Source organism: Neolamprologus multifasciatus, chromosome 3 (genome assembly GCF_963576455.1).
Source record: "Neolamprologus multifasciatus chromosome 3, fNeoMul1.2, whole genome shotgun sequence".
NCBI classification, from domain to species: domain Eukaryota; kingdom Metazoa; phylum Chordata; class Actinopteri; order Cichliformes; family Cichlidae; genus Neolamprologus; species Neolamprologus multifasciatus.
In genome coordinates, this window is record NC_140441.1 from 47,605,913 (window position 1) to 47,626,141 (window position 20,229).

The window sequence follows — 20,229 nt, forward strand, 5'->3', positions numbered from 1 at the left end:
ATGCTAAAGAGAGCCTTCTTTGTCCTGCTGATACACAACCTCGTCCTGCTGAGGTCTATCTTTCATGTTGTGCCTTTGTGCAGCGGCTGTAACGCTGCATGGATGCAGGTTACAGAGCCTCTGTCAGACTCATTGACAAACAGCTGAGCTGAGCTTTCTGAGGCAGGATCGTGGCGTCCAATAACTGCGCGTTGCATACCTTGCAGAAGGCAGGAGGTTGAGGACACCATTGAGGATGTAGTCCAGGTCTGCATGGCCCTGGTCCACCAATAACACCAAGGTGTCACAGCACGCTGAACACACCACAGCACAGTCACTGCAGCACTGCTGCCACAAAGCTTCCAGTGCTGGGCCCTGAACAACAACAGTGATGCAGTCAGTGTTTCAGAAGTTTAACAAAACGATCTGTGCCATTTCCACACATGCACTGAAGCCCTGAATGAAAACGGACAAAGACAGAGGTGCACGTGAGAATGCAATCTGTCCCACTCAGTGCAGCCACTCGGGCTCAGCACTGATTCAATCCCAACTCACAAGGTTTGATTCAATTTGGACTCAGACAGTCAGAAATATTATAACTATGATCGTTTATCAGTGCATATCCATATTTTATATCTGTGTATAAAAACAAAGCTGACACTGTGAGATCAGAGGTGTCAGCCTCACAGCAGATGTGTCAAAGTCACTGAGGATAAAACACAGGACCACATGAAGCAGATGTTCCTGCTCTTTTATACTTCATGTAACTAAAGAAATGATCATATGTGACTCTTACAGGAACTCACCTGAGCACAGGACCAGGTGATTTGCCCATTTGACCCTTTTTCCTTTAAGACAGCTGCAACAAGACTTCTCACCGTCTACAACACAAGAAAATCACACTTCTGTACCATTATTCACAATAACAATGAGAGGAAGAGAAACCAACACTACAGAGTGAATGAATGAATGAATGAGTGAATGAATGAATGAATGAGTGAATGAATGAGTGAATGGATGAATGAATGAATGAATGAGTGAATGAATGGATGAATGAATGAGTGAATGAATGGATGAATGAATGAGTGAATGAGTGAATGAATGAGTGAATGAATGGATGAATGAATGAGTGAATGAATGAATGGATGGATGAACGAATGAGTGAATGAATGAATGAATGAATGAGTGAATGAATAAGTGAATGAATGAATGAATGGATGGATGAATGAATGAATGAGTGAATGAATGAATGGATGAATGAATGAGTGAATGAATGAATGAATGAATGAATAAGTGAATGAATGAGTGAATGAATGAATGAATGGATGAATGAATGAGTGAATGAATGAATGAATGGATGAATGAATGAGTGAATGAATGAATGAATGAGTGAATGAATGAATGAGTGAATGAATAAGTGAATGAATGAGTGAATGAATAAGTGAATGAATGAATGAATGAATGAATGAGTGAATGAATGAATGAGTGAATCAATGAATGAGTGAATGAATGAATGAATGAATGGATGGATGAATGAATGAGTGAATGAATGAATGAATGAATGGATGGATGAATGAATGAATGAATGAATGAATGAATGAATGAATAAGTGAATGAATGAATGAATGAATGAGTGAATGAATGAATGAATGGATGAGTGAATGAATGAATGAATGTGCCTACAGGGACCTGAGTCTGTGTGTGTTCAGTAAAACCTGCCTCTCCTCTACATAAACATATTAAACACACGAGTGTGAGTGACTCAGAAACCCTCGTGGTTGCCAACAAACATACAAAGTAACTCTGTGTCTTGGATCTTTTTACACTGTAAACTCACCTCATGTCTCTTTAAAATCCTCCAACAGCTGCACACATGTATCAGTGCACCTTACAGTCATGTTACTCTATCAAATAGTTACGTTACTCTTTACTCTGTCTTATCAGGAGACTTTTTTATGAGTATTGCTGAATTCCTGTTAATGGTAGAGATTTTCTGCCTGTGTGAGCTGCTACTTAGTTGACCTCTATCATTAACAAATCACTCGTACCTGTGGAATCAGACAAGGGAAGGATCATTGGTATCATTTGGATGGGAGGAGTCACAGAGCAGAGTCCGCCTCTTACCTGGGCTTGTATGACAGGGCTGGGGAACTCGAGCCGCGTCTTTAAACTCTCCATCATGTCACTGGATCATACCTGTGAACATCCAGAATCTCCATTAGAACAAGAGGAGGAGGTTTGATCAAAGTAAAGACAGCTCTCCTGTTAAACTACAGATGATCACATATCAGGGAAATCAGACTTTAGCTCAGGGACGTGACATCGAACCCCTGACTGATCCAAACAGTTTATTCTTCCTCTCAAACAAACATTCCCAAATGTTTGTCCCAAACAAAGGAAACCAAGATTACCCTTCAGCCATCCACCCACTAACTAAACAACACTTTAGGTTTTCTTACATATTTTAATATGAATTTATGCTTCTTGATGTTATGCAAACTGATTATTTTGCACAAATAGAAATTTGTGAAATAGAAATAGAGTTGGACTGAATGAATTTCACTAACCTGATAATAATATTGATAATAATAACAATTATTTATTACATATATTAAACAATGAGGGGATGAGCAGCCTCAGTAAACACATATTGCTTTTGAATACTATTAATATACTAACACAGTAACCCAACCCCCTCCCCAAACACACCCAGTCCCACCCACCTGCTGTTACCATAACGATAAGCCAGGCTGTACTGTCCACCTGCTACCAGCAGCCTGTTTACTGGCTCCCAAAAACAGGAACAGGTAAGTCAGCACCTGTTCATCTTATCAACAGCTTATTTACTACAATATGTAGAACAGAGTTACTGACCAGTCAGAGCAGCGTGACAGTGCACACACACACACACACACACACACACACACACACACACACACACACGCGCGTCACTGCACTTTAAATCTGAACACTTTAAAACGTGTCACCAACATGAAGAAGACATTTCACCAGCATAAAGAAAGCCTTCATTATATTTTAGATGATGCTGAAAATAAGCTCAGTCCTGTTTCATGGCTGTGAATGGTTTGAAAGTCTGAAACCAAACAGTGCCAGCGGTTTCCACAGGATGTTGCCTATACAGCAAACAATACAGGCTGTGCTGTAATGCTAGGTCTGCACTAGCAATACAAGCCAGAACAATGCATGAGCACGATGCTTTAGAAATGACACCACGGAGGCTTTGCTGTGCAACACTCAGACTGCACGAGCCCGACGGGCCTGACGGGCCGCGGCTTTTTGGGAGCGCACTCAGCGGCACAGTGGCAGCCTGTGCTGTGGTGGAGCCCTGAGGTCATCACAGTCGGGGCTTTGATGGGCAGAGCTTTGACTTTTCTGTGTAAGTACATGAGATTTATGGCAGTTACTCTTCATTTTGATATGTTCTCGTTTATTCTTGTGTTAGTTTATAGAAATGCTTTAGTCACTCTGGGGTCACCACAGCAGGAAGCTCCATTTGTTTCATGTGGCAGCTTTTATTTTTTAAAGCTTCTTATTTGCCTTTAACCAGTGACTTTGTCACTTCCTGAGCAAACGTGTTACCATGACACTATGGAGGCACACTGGGAATACTGGGAATACAGAATTAGGAAAAGCTGTGGTTCTTTAAGAGTTTTAGACCTGAGGCATCATCTGCAAAGGATTTTCATCAAGGTATTAAAAACAATCTTTATATTTAAAATGAATGTGTCCAATAAATGTAGTGAGAGCATTAAAATATTTCTGAGAAATGAAAACAATACTTTTGTTAAAGCTTCAAATCTGTACTTGAATCATGATTTAAACTGTGGTTGTGAACAGGGAATAAAATGATGTAAGGAGGTGATGTTGCTCTACTTTATATGAACTTACATGACGTGTACATTGTTGTTTCTAAATGCACTTTGCTAAACTATTTTAGTACTGTGGCAGTGTGTTGTCATGTATATCTATTAATAAGTGTTCAAACAGAGATGCTAACAGTGCCTGATTACGTTATCTTATATAACAAATATGTAGCTTTCAAAGAGAACACATGGTGATAGATGATGAAGTCTCCCAGCAGCCCTCCTACTGCAGTGTTACTGGGATACGCTCAGAGACACCTGATCCAGTTCTAACAATAAGCTTTAGAGAAAAAACACAAACACTAAATGGGGAGTCTCATGAATCCAAGCTGGGAGCTGGTCCACAGGAGATGGGCCACTGAGAGACAGCTGAAGGCACTGCTGAAGGCACTGCCTCCTATTCTACCTAGCAACAACAAATAAGGCTGCAGTCTGAGGAGGGAGTGCTCTATCAGTATAACTTTGTACTACAAGCTTTTTAAGAGACGACAGAGGCTGATTATTCGAGACCTCGTCTGTCAGAAGGATTTTAAATCTTGGCTTTAACAGGGAGTCAGTGAAGAGGAGCTAATATGTGACAAACATGCTCTCTTTCTACTTCCTGTTGGTACTCGTGCTGCAGCGTTTCAGGTTAACTGGAGGCTTTGAGGCTTTTCATGGCACTTGTCTGATAACACTGACTCACAATCGTGCAGCTAGAATCACTCTCAGCTTAGTTCACAGACCTACATGGTTGTTTGTGCACACTGAATGATATATTCTGCTCAAAGACTCCTCACAGCTTCACTGGAGCCACGATGATGCTGTTTCTAAGAGTTTTAGGGCCGAGCACAACAGCCTCTGTCTGGATTTAGAAGCAGGAAATTAGAGGTCACCAGGTCTTTTAGGTCTCTGTGATCAACCAAATCACAACAACAGTCACTTGAAGGCACAGACCACGAAGTACAGAGAAAATCCCACCAACCGGTCAACCCCAATGAGCAAGGCCTTGGCCACAGCGGGAAGGAAAATCTCCCTTTTAGCCGAACCAGACTGGAGGACGGGCAGACGTCTGACCGACTGGTGGAGAGGGAGGGACTCACATGGTGGATCCTCATCTCTCACAGACGGTGAGAGGACAAAGACAAAAGTGTCACCTCATATCAGCCAAAAACTGCAATTCCACTAACGGCCTCTGGAGGCTGCATCCAAAAGTGAGACAACCCCAACAGCCCCCTATATGAGCACTGTTACAGTTTACAGCTGTAGCTCTTTACCAGGCCTCACCTCTGCCAATCCAAGTGACCCACCTGTGTCACACACACTGTGAAGCTAAGCAGTGTGTCACAATGAAAGCTCCTGCTTCTTCCATGGTTTATATACACATGCTGTGTGGATCTGTGTCTGAAGGAGCACAATACATTGGGACGCACACTCATTGTGTCCCAAGTGTCACTTTCAAACTATAAAAAACAAAAATAAAATCAGCAGCGTTTGCTCTGTTGGTCTCTAAAGAGGACATCAGGCTAAATACATCTACTGTTGTTAAATTAGTGCGACACACCATGATGAGCTGCACTCACACTGATACAGCCACGTAGTACGTGACAGCTCGAATAATTAATCAAGAATAATCCCCCAGATATATAACAATGCTCAATCTGGAAATGGCAAAGCCGACCACCCAAGACAGAGCAGCATGTTTATGAAGTGTCCCACAAGAAACTGGACACGTCAGAGAAACCAGGAGAGGAACTGTGGTGTTACATGATGAGTGGGTGAATACAGCTGTTAAGGGTCACTGAGTGAAGGATGCAACAAGAGTTAGACCTGCTCTGGTGTCTGTTTTGGAGATGGTGACAATGACTTCAAATTAAAACTAAAACCCAGCTGGATGTGTCGTAGTGGAAAATGTTCAGTTTGTCTTTGAGAGTGACTGGAATGGACGAGGAGGGCCAGCTCAGGGTGAACCTGAGACCAGGTGACAGACCTGGATCCTCGGGACCAGGTGAGAGGAGGCAGATGAGTTGCTATGGAGACACTAACAGGAGAAACCGGAAGAAGGACAATGAGCTACTATCTGTGGCGTTTCCGTCAGAGCCGCTGCACAGATCTACCCTGCAGGGCTTCCGTCGTGATGTTCGTGGCAGGAACACTGCATTGTTTCTTGAAACTACACCGTTAGCTGGGTGACATTAACGACGAGATGTGTTTTCCAAGTGACAAGACTTTTATTAATGAAGTGAGTGAAAATAAGGTTGATTTGTCAAAGCGGTTTACTGCGGTGCGCAGCTCGTCCTGATGTTTCCTACATTTCCCACAGGCCAAAGCGCTTCACCACGAAGCTTCCGTACACACGAGGCCATCCACAAATATCTGGTGATCGGAGGAAACTAAACTGTAAAGTCGTCCGGACACAACTTAGCGCTGAACAGGACCTGCTAATAGCAGCTTAGCATCAACACAAGCTAATGCTAACGTGATACAGCTGACGGCAGGTTCACTGTAATAGATACGCGGCTGTAAGTGTAACTGCAGCAGGCTGAGAAAGACTAACGAAGCTCAGTTAAAGTTATACATGCTGTTCAAAAAACTTTACCTCCGTCATCCAGCAGAGCCGCACGGAAATACGGCGAGCAGCGAGGGCCAAAAAGGACAGGAAACCGCCTTTCTCACGCGATTACATCACAGACATGCACAGCACGCGCAGACTGAGTTCATATTTTCACCACATTTAATAGAGCAATGCAATTATTATTATTATTATTGTTGTTTCTTGTTGTTAATATTATTTTATGACAAAATGTTGACACACTGTGTGAAAAGTAAATAAAATTGAATTAAATGGTTTGCATATCTCATGAACCCATACTTTATTCATAATGCTGTTGTGTGCAGCTTAGCAACATCCTCCTTAAACATGTAAAAGACATCATCTCCATGGGAGCACATGCTGCTCTAAAACCTGTGTATATAATTCAGTCTTGGTTCCTTTCCAAATGTGCAAGGTGCCACTTCCATAGGCACTGATCTAATGCCAACCATCAGAGATGCAGCCTTTTTAAACACTGATAACAAACTTCAGCTCAGACATGTAAAGCGTCTCATTACAGACGATTTACAGCCGGCGAGCCTTCAAAGTCTTGGGTCTGAGATGAGTCCGTAAGAAACCACGTCGGCCGGTCTGGAAGCACGTCGCGAGGCTCCAAATGCTCCACCAGACCGCCGACAGGTCTCGCACGCCACAGCCGCTCTATCACGTGACACATACTGCTCCTATGTGCTAAGGTCATGTGTTGGGTTACGCCATGTCGCAACTTTTCTGAGGTGCTTTTGTGATATTTAGTAGATCGGATTACATCTTTTTTTATTTATTACTTATATACGATCCAGTAATTTAGGTCAGTATCGGACTGACGCAACGTCGGATCGGTCCATCTCTAGTTCAGATGGTTTTTAATGAGCCTTATAAAATAAACACAGTTTAAAAACATCTAGCAACTAAATCAAGGGTAGCCTGAACTTACAGTCACTGAACACAGCAAGTGTCCCTGCTCTCAGACACAAAACCTGCCTTTAAAAGTTCAGAGTAATGAAATCAGCAGTTCTGATTCTATCATTTGTAGTCTCACACACTTGTGCATTTCTGTTGTTTTGGTTCACATCGGTTGATTTTCTGCTGTAAACAACTAAAGAGAACATTTTCTAAACCTTTGAGTGTCCATCAGGATCCTGTAGAAACAGCTTCCATGTCAAAGATCAATATTCTGGATTCTGTTTAGAAAGAAAAAGATTTTTAGAAAATTCTCTAAAGAATTCAACATCTGTTTTGTTTTCTACTATTTATTTATTTTTTAAAGTCACTCTAGCACAGATTTCTTTAGTCACATGTCTTTGTGTGTCTTCCATACAAACATTAAACATGAAAACACTCAACACAGCAACACTGAAAGCATTTGAGTGTAACTTTCATTCAAATCAAACTTTATACACAATTACAAAATGGAACAAAAGACAATCTAAACATTAAAACACTACAGCCACTGAAGAAACAAATGAAACCAATCACAATCAACATCAAAATATGATAACATAAAAATAGCAGAGACATATCATACATCATATATCATCAGAGTGTTTCTCTAACAGCAGGAGCCTCTTTACACTCAGCTTCACACAGACGAGCTGAGGAATGATCAAGCAAACAACAGCATATCCTGATATGAGGCTCACAGATCAGGATCAATACAACACGTAGCAACCGACATTGATGTTGCCATGGTGACCGCTGCCATATATAGTATTTCTGTTACCTCACTTGTCTTAAACATCAATGCTGGCTGTTTTTCATTTTACTAATGAGTCCACTCTCTTCCCTCACTTTCGTCTCTTCCTCGTGTTTGAGCTCCTCTCAGAGAGGATTTAAGAAAGAGCTTTGATGATGGCTGTAGCTCAGGAGATAGAGCAAGGCATCTAATGATCAGAAGGTTGGTGGTTCAATCCCTGACTGCTCCAGCTGGCACACAAAGTGTCCTTGAGCAAGACACTAACCCTCTCCGATGCATCCATCAGAGTATGAACGTGTTAAACAAGAATCAGTCCATTCACCATGGAAATATCAAAGTAGAAAGTGATGTCAGTTATGATTGGCTGCACAGCTGGATCACATGACCAGGTGAGTGGTACAAATAACAGGAAGCTTCTCTTGTGGCTTTAATAATCATTTGAATTGATAACTTATGATTTACAGACTGTTCTTTATCTTTTCATTGTCGTCTGAAACACAGAAAAATATCAATGTTGGAAAATATGACATTTATATCTAGTTTCTAAAGGATGGTTTAATTCTCCAAAGGCCACCACAGACATGACAAAGTTATTTCATCATTATAATGCACAAAAACAAAAATCAGGATGAGCCCTGCTGCTCACCAAACTTGTGTTGAAGAATAATTTGTGAATCATTTAGTTTAAAACATCAACTGACTGAATCCATGAATCTCATCATGTGTTTCTGAGTGAAAGACACAGACATGTACAGACTGACCTGTTTCTCTAACAGGTAAGACTAACTACACAGAGTCACTGACTCAGGAGTCAAAACCCAAAGAAATCTTATTCTCAAAATATCCGATGGATCCCAGAACCCAAATCCAGGATAAAGAGGTTCAGTGAATGTGGTGTTGAAGGTGTGGAGGTGGATCAGAGAGTCAGAGGAGACTCTGTAGAAGGACAGAGTGCCAGCAGGACAGTCCACATACACTGCTGCTCTGTTAGAGACAGAGGAGGAGGAGGAGGAGGAGGAGGAGGAGGAGGAGGTGGGTGTTTCTCTGTTATTGTGCCACACAGAGGAATAATGTTCAGAGCAGAAAAGACTCCAGGACTGATCATTTCTACCAAACTCACACTCATCACTCCTTCCTTTCCTTTTGATTCCTCTGTAACTCACTGATATCCAAGCCCTCCTCGTCCACTTGACCTCCCAGTAACAGCGACCAGTCAGACCATCTCTACACAGCAGCTGAGGATAAAAATCAAATCTGTCTGGATGATCAGGATATGACTGAACCTCCATCACATGTGTCACCTTCCTGTTGTTGTCAGACAGTTGGAGCTTTGTGTTCACTGTGTTTGTGTCGATTGTGAGTTGACAGGAATCTGATGGAGAGAACAAACACAATCCAGCTGCAGTTATTGATCCATCATCTGTTCATTGATTGACACTTTGATGATGACTCCTGACATGATGAAGATGGTTGAATGTGTGCTGCTTTGTTTTCATGAATCCCATTAAAAACACACTTACACTTCCTCAGACCTGGTCTCAACCATCGGACTCCAGCAGGCTCCACCCTGAAAGGAGGAGGGGGGTCAGAGCAGCACAGTCAGCATGCACACATGGACATTACATGGCTCTCATACACACACTGTTACACACTGATAAAGGAACAGTCCAACATTTTGACACATAAATGTTTCAACTTCAAAAGAGCAAAACTCATAATCACATCACATTTAATCTCCTTTATTAAGCACGATGTCCAGGGAGCATTGACATGTGCCACAGTCAAGGTTCAACACACTGTGACATTCATGCTGTCAGGGAGTGGCTGCATATTAAATGTAAAGACTGGGACTGGCTACAAAAACTGATCCAGTACAGGTAGAGTGCAGCAGCCAGTGCATCACATATTTTGAGCTAATGCAGCGGTCATCACACCACATACTGCTTTCTATGTAAAGGAGCCTTCATTCTCAGATTAGGGCTGTTTGTGACCATAAAGTCTGTCTCACAAGGGCAGCCACTGGTCCAGGCGAGGAGGCCTCCACAGTGGGATGTCTGAGGGTGCAGACATGGGTGAAGTTAGGACCAGGTGCCAGTGGACCTGTGGACCTCTGGAGACAGGAGTTATTGTTTCACTCCACCAAAAGCAGAGAGAAAGATGTTTATTAATAATCCTTCTAATTAATAAATGCTCTGTAGAGCAAATTTGTTGAAGGTAAACAAACATAAATGATGGAAACAGCATCAACCAATCACAATGCTGCACTCTTGCAGGAGGAGGTTGTGATTTGATGCATGTGATGAATATATTTATTTCTTATTCTCCTAACAGGAAAATTATCTTTTATTTTTGTATATTTATACTAACATAAGTGCATTTAAAGGCTCGTCATCTTGATTTATTTATTCAGAAATGATATCAAACAATAATACAGGGAAACCCTGAATTAAATGACACAATTCTTGGTCATTGATGGTTACAGCTAACAGTGTCTCTGGGACCACTTTTGACAGCATTTGACTGAAGTGCTGGTTGGCTGCAGGGCCACCATGAAGGCTCTTTCTGGAGCTCTCCGGCTACGTCCACACTAACACGTTTTAGTTTGAAAACGCCTCGTTTTCTCTCCGTTTTGGCCTCCCGTCCACACTGAGACGGTGTTTTCCATCCATCCATCCATTTTCTTCCGCTTATCCGGGGCCGGGTCGCGGGGGCAGCAGCCCAAGCAGAGAAGCCCAGACCTCCCTCTCCCCAGCCACCTACTCCAGCTTATCCGGGGGAACACCAAGGCGTTCCCAGGCCAGCCGAGAGATATAATCTCTCCAGCGCGTCCTGGGTCTGCCCCGGGGCCTCCTCCCGGTGGGACATGCCCGGAACACCTCACCCAGGAGGCGCCCAGGAGGCATCCTTGTCAGATGCCCGAACCACCTCAGCTGGCCAAACTTCTCACCCTATCTCTAAGGGAGAGGCCAGCCACCTTTGAGAGGAAGCCCATTTCCACCACTTGTATTCACGATCTCGTTCTTTTGGTCACTACCCACAGCTCGTGGCCATAGGTGAGGGTCGGGGCGTAGATCGACCGGTAAATTGAGAGCTTCGCTTTTACACTCAGCTCTCTCTTCACCACGACAGACTGGTGCAGCATCCTCATCGCTGCAGCCGCTGCACCAATCCGAAATATAACAAAAGGAAAGACACCCAGCTGAACTAAAATGATCCAGCAAACAAAAACTGCTGTGAGCAGCCACCCTCATATCTCCTTTGGGCTTTTGGAGCCTTGACCTGACTTTTAAAAAGTAATTTGATAAAAAGCTCTATGCTGCTAAAAGATGAAAAATAGATATTTGCAAAATTCTGCCTAAATATGTATTTTACCTGGTTAATGTGTGTGGCGGGGCGTGGTCTGCAGCGCCGCTGCAGGGGAGGCGGACGCACCTGAGCAGCACCCACAATCACACCTCGACACCTTAACATCTGTGCTCTCTATGCTGTTGTGTTGGTGTGTGTCGGGCTGTGAGCTGCAAAGCTACAGCCGGCTGTATGCGTACAGCAACCGTGTGCGAAAAGTGGTCAATAAAGATGCTGAAAAGCGTGTTCATGCAAACATCGTCGGGTCTGCTGTGATATGTTTACAATGGGACTTCTGGTCACAGCGTCTGCAAATCGAGGCTGTACGAAGTCAATCTCATCTTTACGCAGGACTGTAAGCTGTCATCTGTGAGGCGTGAGCGGTGTTTGTTTGTAACATAGTTCATGGTGGAGAACAGCTGCTGACATAATGTGGATCTGAAGATCTATAACTGTCCTACCTGGGGTTGAAAGTCTCGATAAATGCGCGGCGTTTCGGCGGGTACACCGGCTTCCGCGAGTGTGACGGATATTTTGAGCGATGAAGAAATAATAGAATATAATTTTATTTTTATACTTCAATATCACAATAATCTTCCAATTTAGAACTACAAGTTAAAAAAGGACTAACATAAATAAAATACACTTCAGCTGAATACTTCTAATTTATTTTCCCGGAGCCGCACTATAAGGACTAAAGAGCCGCATGCGGCTCCGGAGCCGACCCCTGACCTAAGTGAAACCACTTGGCTACGCCTAGAAATTCTGTCCATAAAAATTATAAACATAATCGGTGACAAAGGGCAGCCCTGGCGGATCCATCACCCACCTGGAACGAGTCCGACTTATTGCCGGCTATGCGGACCAAGCTCTTGCAACGGTCGTATAAGGACTGAATGGCCCATAGCAATGGGCCAGTCACCCCATACTCCCGGAGCACCCCTCACAGGACTCCCCAAGGGACACGGTCGAATGCTTTCTCCAAGTCCATAAAACACATGTAGACTGGTTGGGCAAACTCCCATGCGCCCTCGAGTATCCATGAGACGATAAAGAGCTGGTCCAGTGTTCCAAGACCAGGATGAAAACCGCATTGTTCCTCCTGTAACCAAGCTTCGACTAACGGTCGGACTCTCCTCTCCAGCACCCTGGCATAGACTTTCCCAGGGAGGCGTTTTCGCTCAAGGAAAACGCTGTGTTTTGAAAACGCTCTCGAAAATGCATACATTTGAAAATGGTGCTTTCCCTTCGCAGTGTGGACAGCAAAAACGCAGACTTGAAAATGATGACACCTTTTTAGTCATGTGATGCAGTCATGTGACCAATTAAACAAAGATAGTGGAGGGCATTATACAACAGTTGTTTTGTTTGCTCTCATTTTTGACAGCCCTATTAAAGGTTAATATCAGTCTGTACGTGCTCCAGATAACTTTTCTTTAAATTCTGTAACTCTCACTCGCTTTTGCAACTTTGTACTTTTGTGTTACTCGCAGCAACAACTCCACCTCATTGTTAGTCCATTTAAAAACTCTGTGCTTTTCCTCATTTTGCTGCGACGTTTCAACGAGCCGGAAAGTGAATAGATGTCAGACAGAAATGAGGCAGGCCGGATCTTCTTGCGTTTCATGCATGCGCAGGACTGCAACATAAGCGTTTTTCAGACGTTTCAATGTGGACACACAACCTTGTGAAAACGACTGAAAACAATAGTGTGGACGCGGAACATTTTCAGACGAAAACACTGTTTTCAAATCCATCTGGGCTAGTGTGGACGTGGTCTCAGTGGCACAGCACATATCCTGCAGTGCAGGCTGCAGGGTAACAGGACCAGTGGTTGTCCTTGCTAGATTGGCTTTACAGTCAAAAACACCCACTGGTCTGGGCCCAACACCCAACCAGTGACCTGGTTTCCTCCACCAGCTCCATCCCTTTGTTTCTTAATCTTTGCTTTCTGTTAGCAATGAATGACTGATTTGAATGATTGATTTATATTATATTTAATGTTGTCGACATTAACCCGTAATTACGGCGTTAACGTGGCAAATCCTCATTAACAAGTTAACGCAGATCAGCCCGATGAAGGGTTACACGGGGTTGAAGCGTTAATGCAGCTTAACGCGTTAATGTTGACAGCACTCATTATATTATAATTTGACTTTGAATTTCAAGGTTGATCAACCAAAGTTAATTCACTTTGACTGCATTCTATTTTTCTGTTGTTTTCTACTAACTATTATCACAAAGTCCAGAAGATCAATTTGATATTTTAGCACAAACAAGTTTCAGTAGTAAACGCTCAGAAGCAGCAAACTAGCAGTGCAAAATAGCCCATTTTAGTAGGTGGTTAGTTAAGTTGAGTGACCTAGTAATCCATTTACTTTTACTAATATGATTTTCTAAGCTGGGGAAACAACTTCCCCCTAATTCTAGTTTATGCTGGGCCAGGCTAAACATGTCCTGGACATGGTCTCTGCACACAGATAAAACTTAAAATAAATAAAGAGAGTGAAAATGTCAGTTCCTTTCCAGAGATCAGTTTGAACAGGCTGCACCGTTGTTGCTGACAGAGATTTTGTCCTTTGAGACCCCATACAGACATCTACTGTTTAAGTTAGACCAGAAATGTGTGATTGTTCAAATTACACTGGTTTCCAGCATTAAGTAATCAGACAGAGCCAGTTTCCTCATCTATCAGACACTGTTTGTGGCTGTAACAGCCATCTACAAACCTCAGAGTGTCCAGTCTTAGCTGCTAAAGCATCTTCACTGCAGCCTTTCCTGGGTTGTTGTAGCTCAGGTCCAGCTCTTTCAGATGGGAAGAACTGGAGCTAAAAGCTGAGACCAGAGACTTGCAACCTTCCTCTGTGATCAGGCAGCCTGACAGCCTGCAGACATGACAAATACTCTTAGGGAAGAGAAAAATAGCTAAATGCAAACAGGAAATTACAGCCAAAAAGACATGTAAACATCTAAACCTCATCTACTGAACATTTCAAGAACGCTGACCTGAGTGTTTCCAGTTCACAATATGGACTTTTCAGTCCAGAAGACAAAACTTTCACTCCAGAGTCCTTCAGGTCATTGTTACTCAGGTCAAGCTGTCTCAAACTGGAGGGCTGGGAGCTGAGTAGTGAAGACAGAGTTTCACAGCTTCCCTCTGAGAGATTACAGACACTCAATCTGAAGAGACAATAATGAGAAAAATAATAATGTTAAACTTTCTGGTCTGAACCTTTGAAAAATACATGATCTAGATAAAATATCATCTCTATAGAGGTTAAATCATGTGGAGGGTTAATTAATCATCAATAATCAATCAATTAGTCATCATTAAATGATTAATTAAATGTCATTAATGAATTAAGTTCAAAATACTTAAGGAATGAAATACATACATCACTGATTTAATGCCAAGTAATTTCCAGTAAATTAATTTCAAATTTATTGATTTTTAAATATATTTAATTAATCACTTATTGACACATTTAATTAATTATTTAAGAATCTATTTATTTAATTCATTTTGGCCCTTCTAGCCCTGCAGCTGTGCATGTGCTTACATATCCACTGGCATGTATCCTACAGGTATTCTCACAGCAGTGCTGCTGAAAATTAAATGACCAGCAGATGTCAGTTCTTCATAATAAGCAGTTAAACGAGGCTTTGTGTGATCTGCCTTTGGGCGAAGCAACAAAGCCGGAAAAATTGGACACATTCACAGAGCTTTACCACACCATCACTAGACAACAATGGAATTATTTTAACTAAAAACAAATAATCAGAAAGTCTTCTGCCTGGTCTCGTATCTCCATGTTTCTGTAACATGAATAATGAGTTGAAATTCTCCTCACGACACCACCGATCATCTCGAAGGGCCCTCGAGTTTACCTGCATGCATCCTGTTCACCTGTCAGCTGTTTACCACCTGCTGCTTATTCAAGAAACACGCCCATATTACCTGGTGACAGTCACAGTTTAATGTGGGCCGCTGCTTGTCAAAATAAAAATAATTTAGTTCCAATATTGTGCACATTGGTATTGCAAATGCACTATATTTTACAGACCATGAGGCTCACTGGATTATAAGGTGCATTAAGTGAAACAAAAATGTCGCATAAGTCAAACTTTACTCAGCTCATTCTTCTTGCTTCCTCCACTTCTGTACCGATTCATTAAAGTTTAATTCTCTCACAGCTGCTTTATTTCCATGTTGGGAAGGGCGATGGACACTAAGATAACTACAGAATACTTTATAAGTGAACCTGATGGTTCAATAAGGATTTGGGTTATTTGCATTTAAATTAAATAGATTTATTGACAGACATCAGTTAAATGAGTAAACTTGTACCTCAGTAATATAGTTCTGCCACTTATCTGCTCTAATGACTGGAAATCTGATATCCAGTCACCAGCACAGCTTACTCACGTACAGTCACTTACTTCACTGTTTTTGCTCCTGAGCAAATAATTTTGTTTTGGATGAAAGTTGTTTCATAACTGCATAATTTTACTGAAGTTTAATGTCTTAGCGGAGCACATGTGGAACTGAACCATTCGCTTGTCTTAATTACCTGATGTTTATATGTGTTACACTTTTTTAATCTTTAATTTTAAACTGAAACTAACATTTAAAAACATTTGGTACAATGTGGAAAGAAGAAGAGTATTTCCACCAGGAGCAGAAACGTCTGACTCAGCATGACAATGCTGTTGGTGGATACTGAAGAGCTCAGCCTGTCAAGACAGGATTAGGTTATCGTTTTTAAAAATGTTTATTCAATTATATTCTGAGGCCAGTTATCTGGTATAATTTTTAGAAGTCTATTAAAATAAAAATAAAATCACATTGGTTGTTTTTGTTTTGTTCAATAAGCAGATGTTGATGTTTCAGCAATGCAGTAACTTAAGTTTAAAAGGCTTGTTAGAAACTATGACACACATCATACAGACTTGTGGACATTAGAAGACAACTAATAATCATCATGAATAAGACTAAAGGCAGGAAGGTGTCCTTTATAACTAATAATATTAATAGTGGTTGGCACCTCCACATTTATATCATAGTCTGTCTGCAGCTGAGACAATACAAACTCAAACTGTGGGGAGAAGATTATATCACTTCAGTTTAAATTGACCTGGAAGCGCCACATTTTCACAGACTTCTTTATTTATAGCATTTTTTACGTGCTGTATAGAATATACAGTTAGGTCCATAAATATCTGGACAGAGAGAACTTAATTTCTAATTTTGGTTCTGTACTTAAACTAAAATCAATTTTAAATGAAACAACTCAGATGTGTTTGAAGTGCAGACTTTCAGCTTTAATTCAGGGGGTTGAACAAAGAGATTGTAGAAAAATGTGAGGAACTAAAGCATGTTTAACACAATCCCTTCATTTCAGGGGAAATGTAGAGGAAAAATTAGAAAAATTAAATAACTTAATTAAATTAATTAAATAATAAGATTGTCAGCTGATAACCAGCTTCATGCAACCACTTATCCTGGTCCCAGTGTTAGGGTCAGTGAATCCAGTTAACAGAAAGATATCCTGGATATACTTGACTGACTTTTTAGACTCAAGATTAATAATCATAATAAAAATTATAGTCTAACATCCAGAAATCTGTACGATGTGTTTCATTATGTCTAACAAGCCTTGTACAGTTAAAGCTAACAGTTACTACATGACTGAAACACCAACATTATCTCTTTTATTAAAACATGCATATTAGGGCTGGGAATCGTCACTCATTTCTAGAATCGATTTGATTCAATTTTGATTCAATTTGAATCGGGGAAATTTTGCCTCAGACAGTCAGAAATATTATAATTCAGGTCATGCATCAGTACATTTCTATATTTTTTATATCTATAAAAAGAAATCTGACACTTGCGAGACTTTATTAAAGGTGTGAGCATCACAGCAGATGCCTTTGTGTCAAAGTAGCTGAGGATAACACAGAAAAACATGAAGGTTTTCCTGGCCTGGGATTTTATACAAATATTCTGCAGTACATCAAAAACGAAAGAAAATCATTAATGAACATATGAACATTACCTGATGCTGCTGACGTGAAGCAGAGCAAAGTTACAGAGGTTTTATTACAGACACAGCTGAGCATTTTGCAATTTTGCATCATTTTAAAAAGTTTAAATTTGTTCAGTATTGAACAGCAGAAACGAGGCTTTGTTTTCAGAAGTAAGTAAAAGAAAAGAAAACAGCGTCCGACAGGCTGTAAGAACGGTAGACTTGTGCATAACAAGCAAGCGAATAATGCAGAAAACAGATTTTAAGACGGGAAACTGTTCTTGAAGTACAGAGAGAGAGAGAGCTGTGCATGAAGTGTGATTTTATCGTGGTGGCAGCAAAACAATCAGAGGGAAATTATGACGATGTTTATGTGAAGCGTAGTTTGGATCTTCTTTTGCTGCTGGTTTACTCAATATTGTTTGGAGAGAGATAAAACCTGCAGCTTCAGAATCAGCGCAAAAAGGGCGTAAACACAAAGCGCGGACCCGTCGAAACATCAGAATCAGCGAGCTGTCGGCTTTCAGCTCGTGTCCGTGCAGTCAGGTGAGAAAGTCACATCTCACTGATTCTGATGCGTCGGCGGCTCCGCGCTTTGTGTTTACGTCTTTGTGCAGAATCCGTGTTCCTGCTCTCATTTACTGTTTTAGCTGTTTGGTGGTTCTTGAAATTTTGGGAGGTTTAACCTGAGATTCTGGTGTTTTGGCCAAAATAAATTTATATTAAAAAAATCGATTCAGGATTTTAATGAATCGATATCACGTTATCCAAGCGAGAATCGATTTTAATCGATAAATCGATAATCAAAACCCACCCCTAATGCATATACACGGGTCACACTGCTTATTGAAACCCGCCCCCCCCCAAAGATCAGATCTTAATCAGACAGGTTTTTGTTTTAGACTTTGCTTCTATTGGACTTTTTATCAGTAACACGTGCTTACTTTTTGCAGAAACAGTTGAAACTAACATAAATAAATAACTCAAGAGGTGATAGTCAGCAGGGAGTTTACAAGTTGTGTGCTGCATTGTCGGCGGTATAAGCTCGACCACTTGCAAGGTGAGCTGGCAGACATCACTGAATTCATCAGAGATGATTAGGTTCATTTTGACAAAGTGAGCAGATATTTAACCTCCTAGGACCTGGCGTCCACATATGTGGACATCACATTTTGGCTTGTTTAGACCAAAATACTCAATTTTGCTCTACAAGGGCCTGATATCCACTTACGAGGATGTTATAATGCCACTGTGCTATCGAAATTTTAGACCAATATCCTCATATGTGGCTCTCATTTTTGTTCTCACACCTGCAGCTGTTCAAGCCTCGTCAGAGGAGCTACTTAGGAGTGTGGTGGAGCTCTCTCCGATGCTGGATCATTGCGTAACTTCACGTTAGTCTCTTGGCGAGTTAGTTAAGGTTAGTCTGCCACATTGTGGCGTTGCTGACGGCTGCCTCTTTGTTATTCCCCAGGAGGAGTGTGGAGACGAGAGGGCAGCGAGCACGGGGTGCTCAGACACTGAGGAGCGGAGACAAAGAACACTAACATGTCAGAGTCGGGAACGCACTGGGGATTTATTGTTTGATTGATTGATTGATTAGTAATTTATTTCAACATGTGAACAATATACAAGTACATTTAGAAAAGAAAATAAGAAAGAAAAAAAAATACTGTACAAATTACATACAAAAAAAATTATTAATTTACATGTTGAAAGGGAGTGGGAAGAAGTAAACACTTATTTAATCCCACCCCTTTGCCATAAATTATCAGTTAATATTTAGTCAGCTTCCTTACTGATATAATTTGTAATAAAAACAGTGAACAGATTTCTGATATACTATATACTATAATATCACATCATGAGTTGTTTTGGGTTTTTTTTGTTTTTGTTTTTTTAAATAGAGACATTCACTTAATTTCAATATTTTCCTTTTCTTTATAGTTCGAGAAGATCATATTTTTATAACTCTTTTTGAACAGATTTATGTTTGGACATTGCTTTAATTCCATATTCAGACTGTTCCATAGTTTCACTCCATGAACAGAAACACAAAAGCCTTTTCTTGTGGTACGTACCTTCATTGTTTTGAAGTTACAAAAACCCCTTAAATTATAACTTCCTTCTTTCAAAAAAAACATACTCTGAATATTACCTGGCAGTTCTTTCTTTTTTGCTTTGAATAGAATTTGTGCTGTTTGGAATTTCACTAGATCGTCAATTTTCAATATTTCAGACTGCAAAAATAGTGAGTTTGTATGTTCCCTATAACCTGCATTGTGGATGATTCGAATTGCTTTTTTTTTTGAAGAGTAAAAAGTGAATTTAATGTGGTTTTATAGTTATTGCCCCAGACCTCTGCACAATAGCTTAAGTATGGTGAAACCAGTGAACAGTATAGAATATGAAGTGATGTTCTGTCGAATACCTGTTTTGCCTTGTTTAGTATTGCAATGCTACGTGATACTTTGGAATGAATATATCTTAAGTGAGCTCTCCAGTTAAGTTTTTCATCTATTATTACCCCCAGAAATTTATTTTCACTGACTCTTTCAATATCAACACCATTTATTTGAATCTTTGCATTTGTATTTAAACTACTATTTCCAAATAACATAGGTTTAGATTTATTCAAATTTAATGATAATTTATTTTTATCAAGCCAGAACTTCACTTTACTTATTTCATTAGTCATATCCTCCAATAAATTCTGCAGATCATCAC

At 40.8% G+C, this 20,229-nt stretch overlaps 2 protein-coding genes and 1 long non-coding RNA gene across 3 annotated transcripts in view; 1 reads left to right on the plus strand and 2 right to left on the minus strand.

Moving 5' to 3' along the window:
- The window catches only part of LOC146523730 (focadhesin-like), a 29,064-nt gene extending 26,883 nt beyond the window's left edge, over nt 1-2,181 (minus strand). Inside the window, 3 exon segments of the mRNA XM_085154040.1 lie at nt 200-354; nt 786-860; nt 2,104-2,181. Of these exon segments, the coding sequence (XP_085010166.1) occupies nt 200-354; nt 786-860; nt 2,104-2,160 (287 nt within the window). The 5' untranslated portion in view covers nt 2,161-2,181.
- A 5,489-nt stretch (nt 2,182-7,670) lies between these two features.
- Nucleotides 7,671-9,724, minus strand: LOC146523732 (stonustoxin subunit beta-like; the record flags this gene model as incomplete). Its single annotated transcript, XM_085148307.1, has 2 exons — nt 7,671-9,500; nt 9,649-9,724. Coding segments are annotated over 2 exons (666 nt in total), but the record flags the coding sequence as incomplete, so codon positions are not given.
- An 8,648-nt stretch (nt 9,725-18,372) lies between these two features.
- On the plus strand, nt 18,373-19,377 carry LOC146523733 (uncharacterized). The gene is made up of 2 exons (XR_014873103.1): nt 18,373-18,896; nt 18,977-19,377. It is a non-coding gene; the product is annotated as an uncharacterized LOC146523733 (long non-coding RNA).
- Nucleotides 19,378-20,229: the final 852 nt, after the last annotated feature.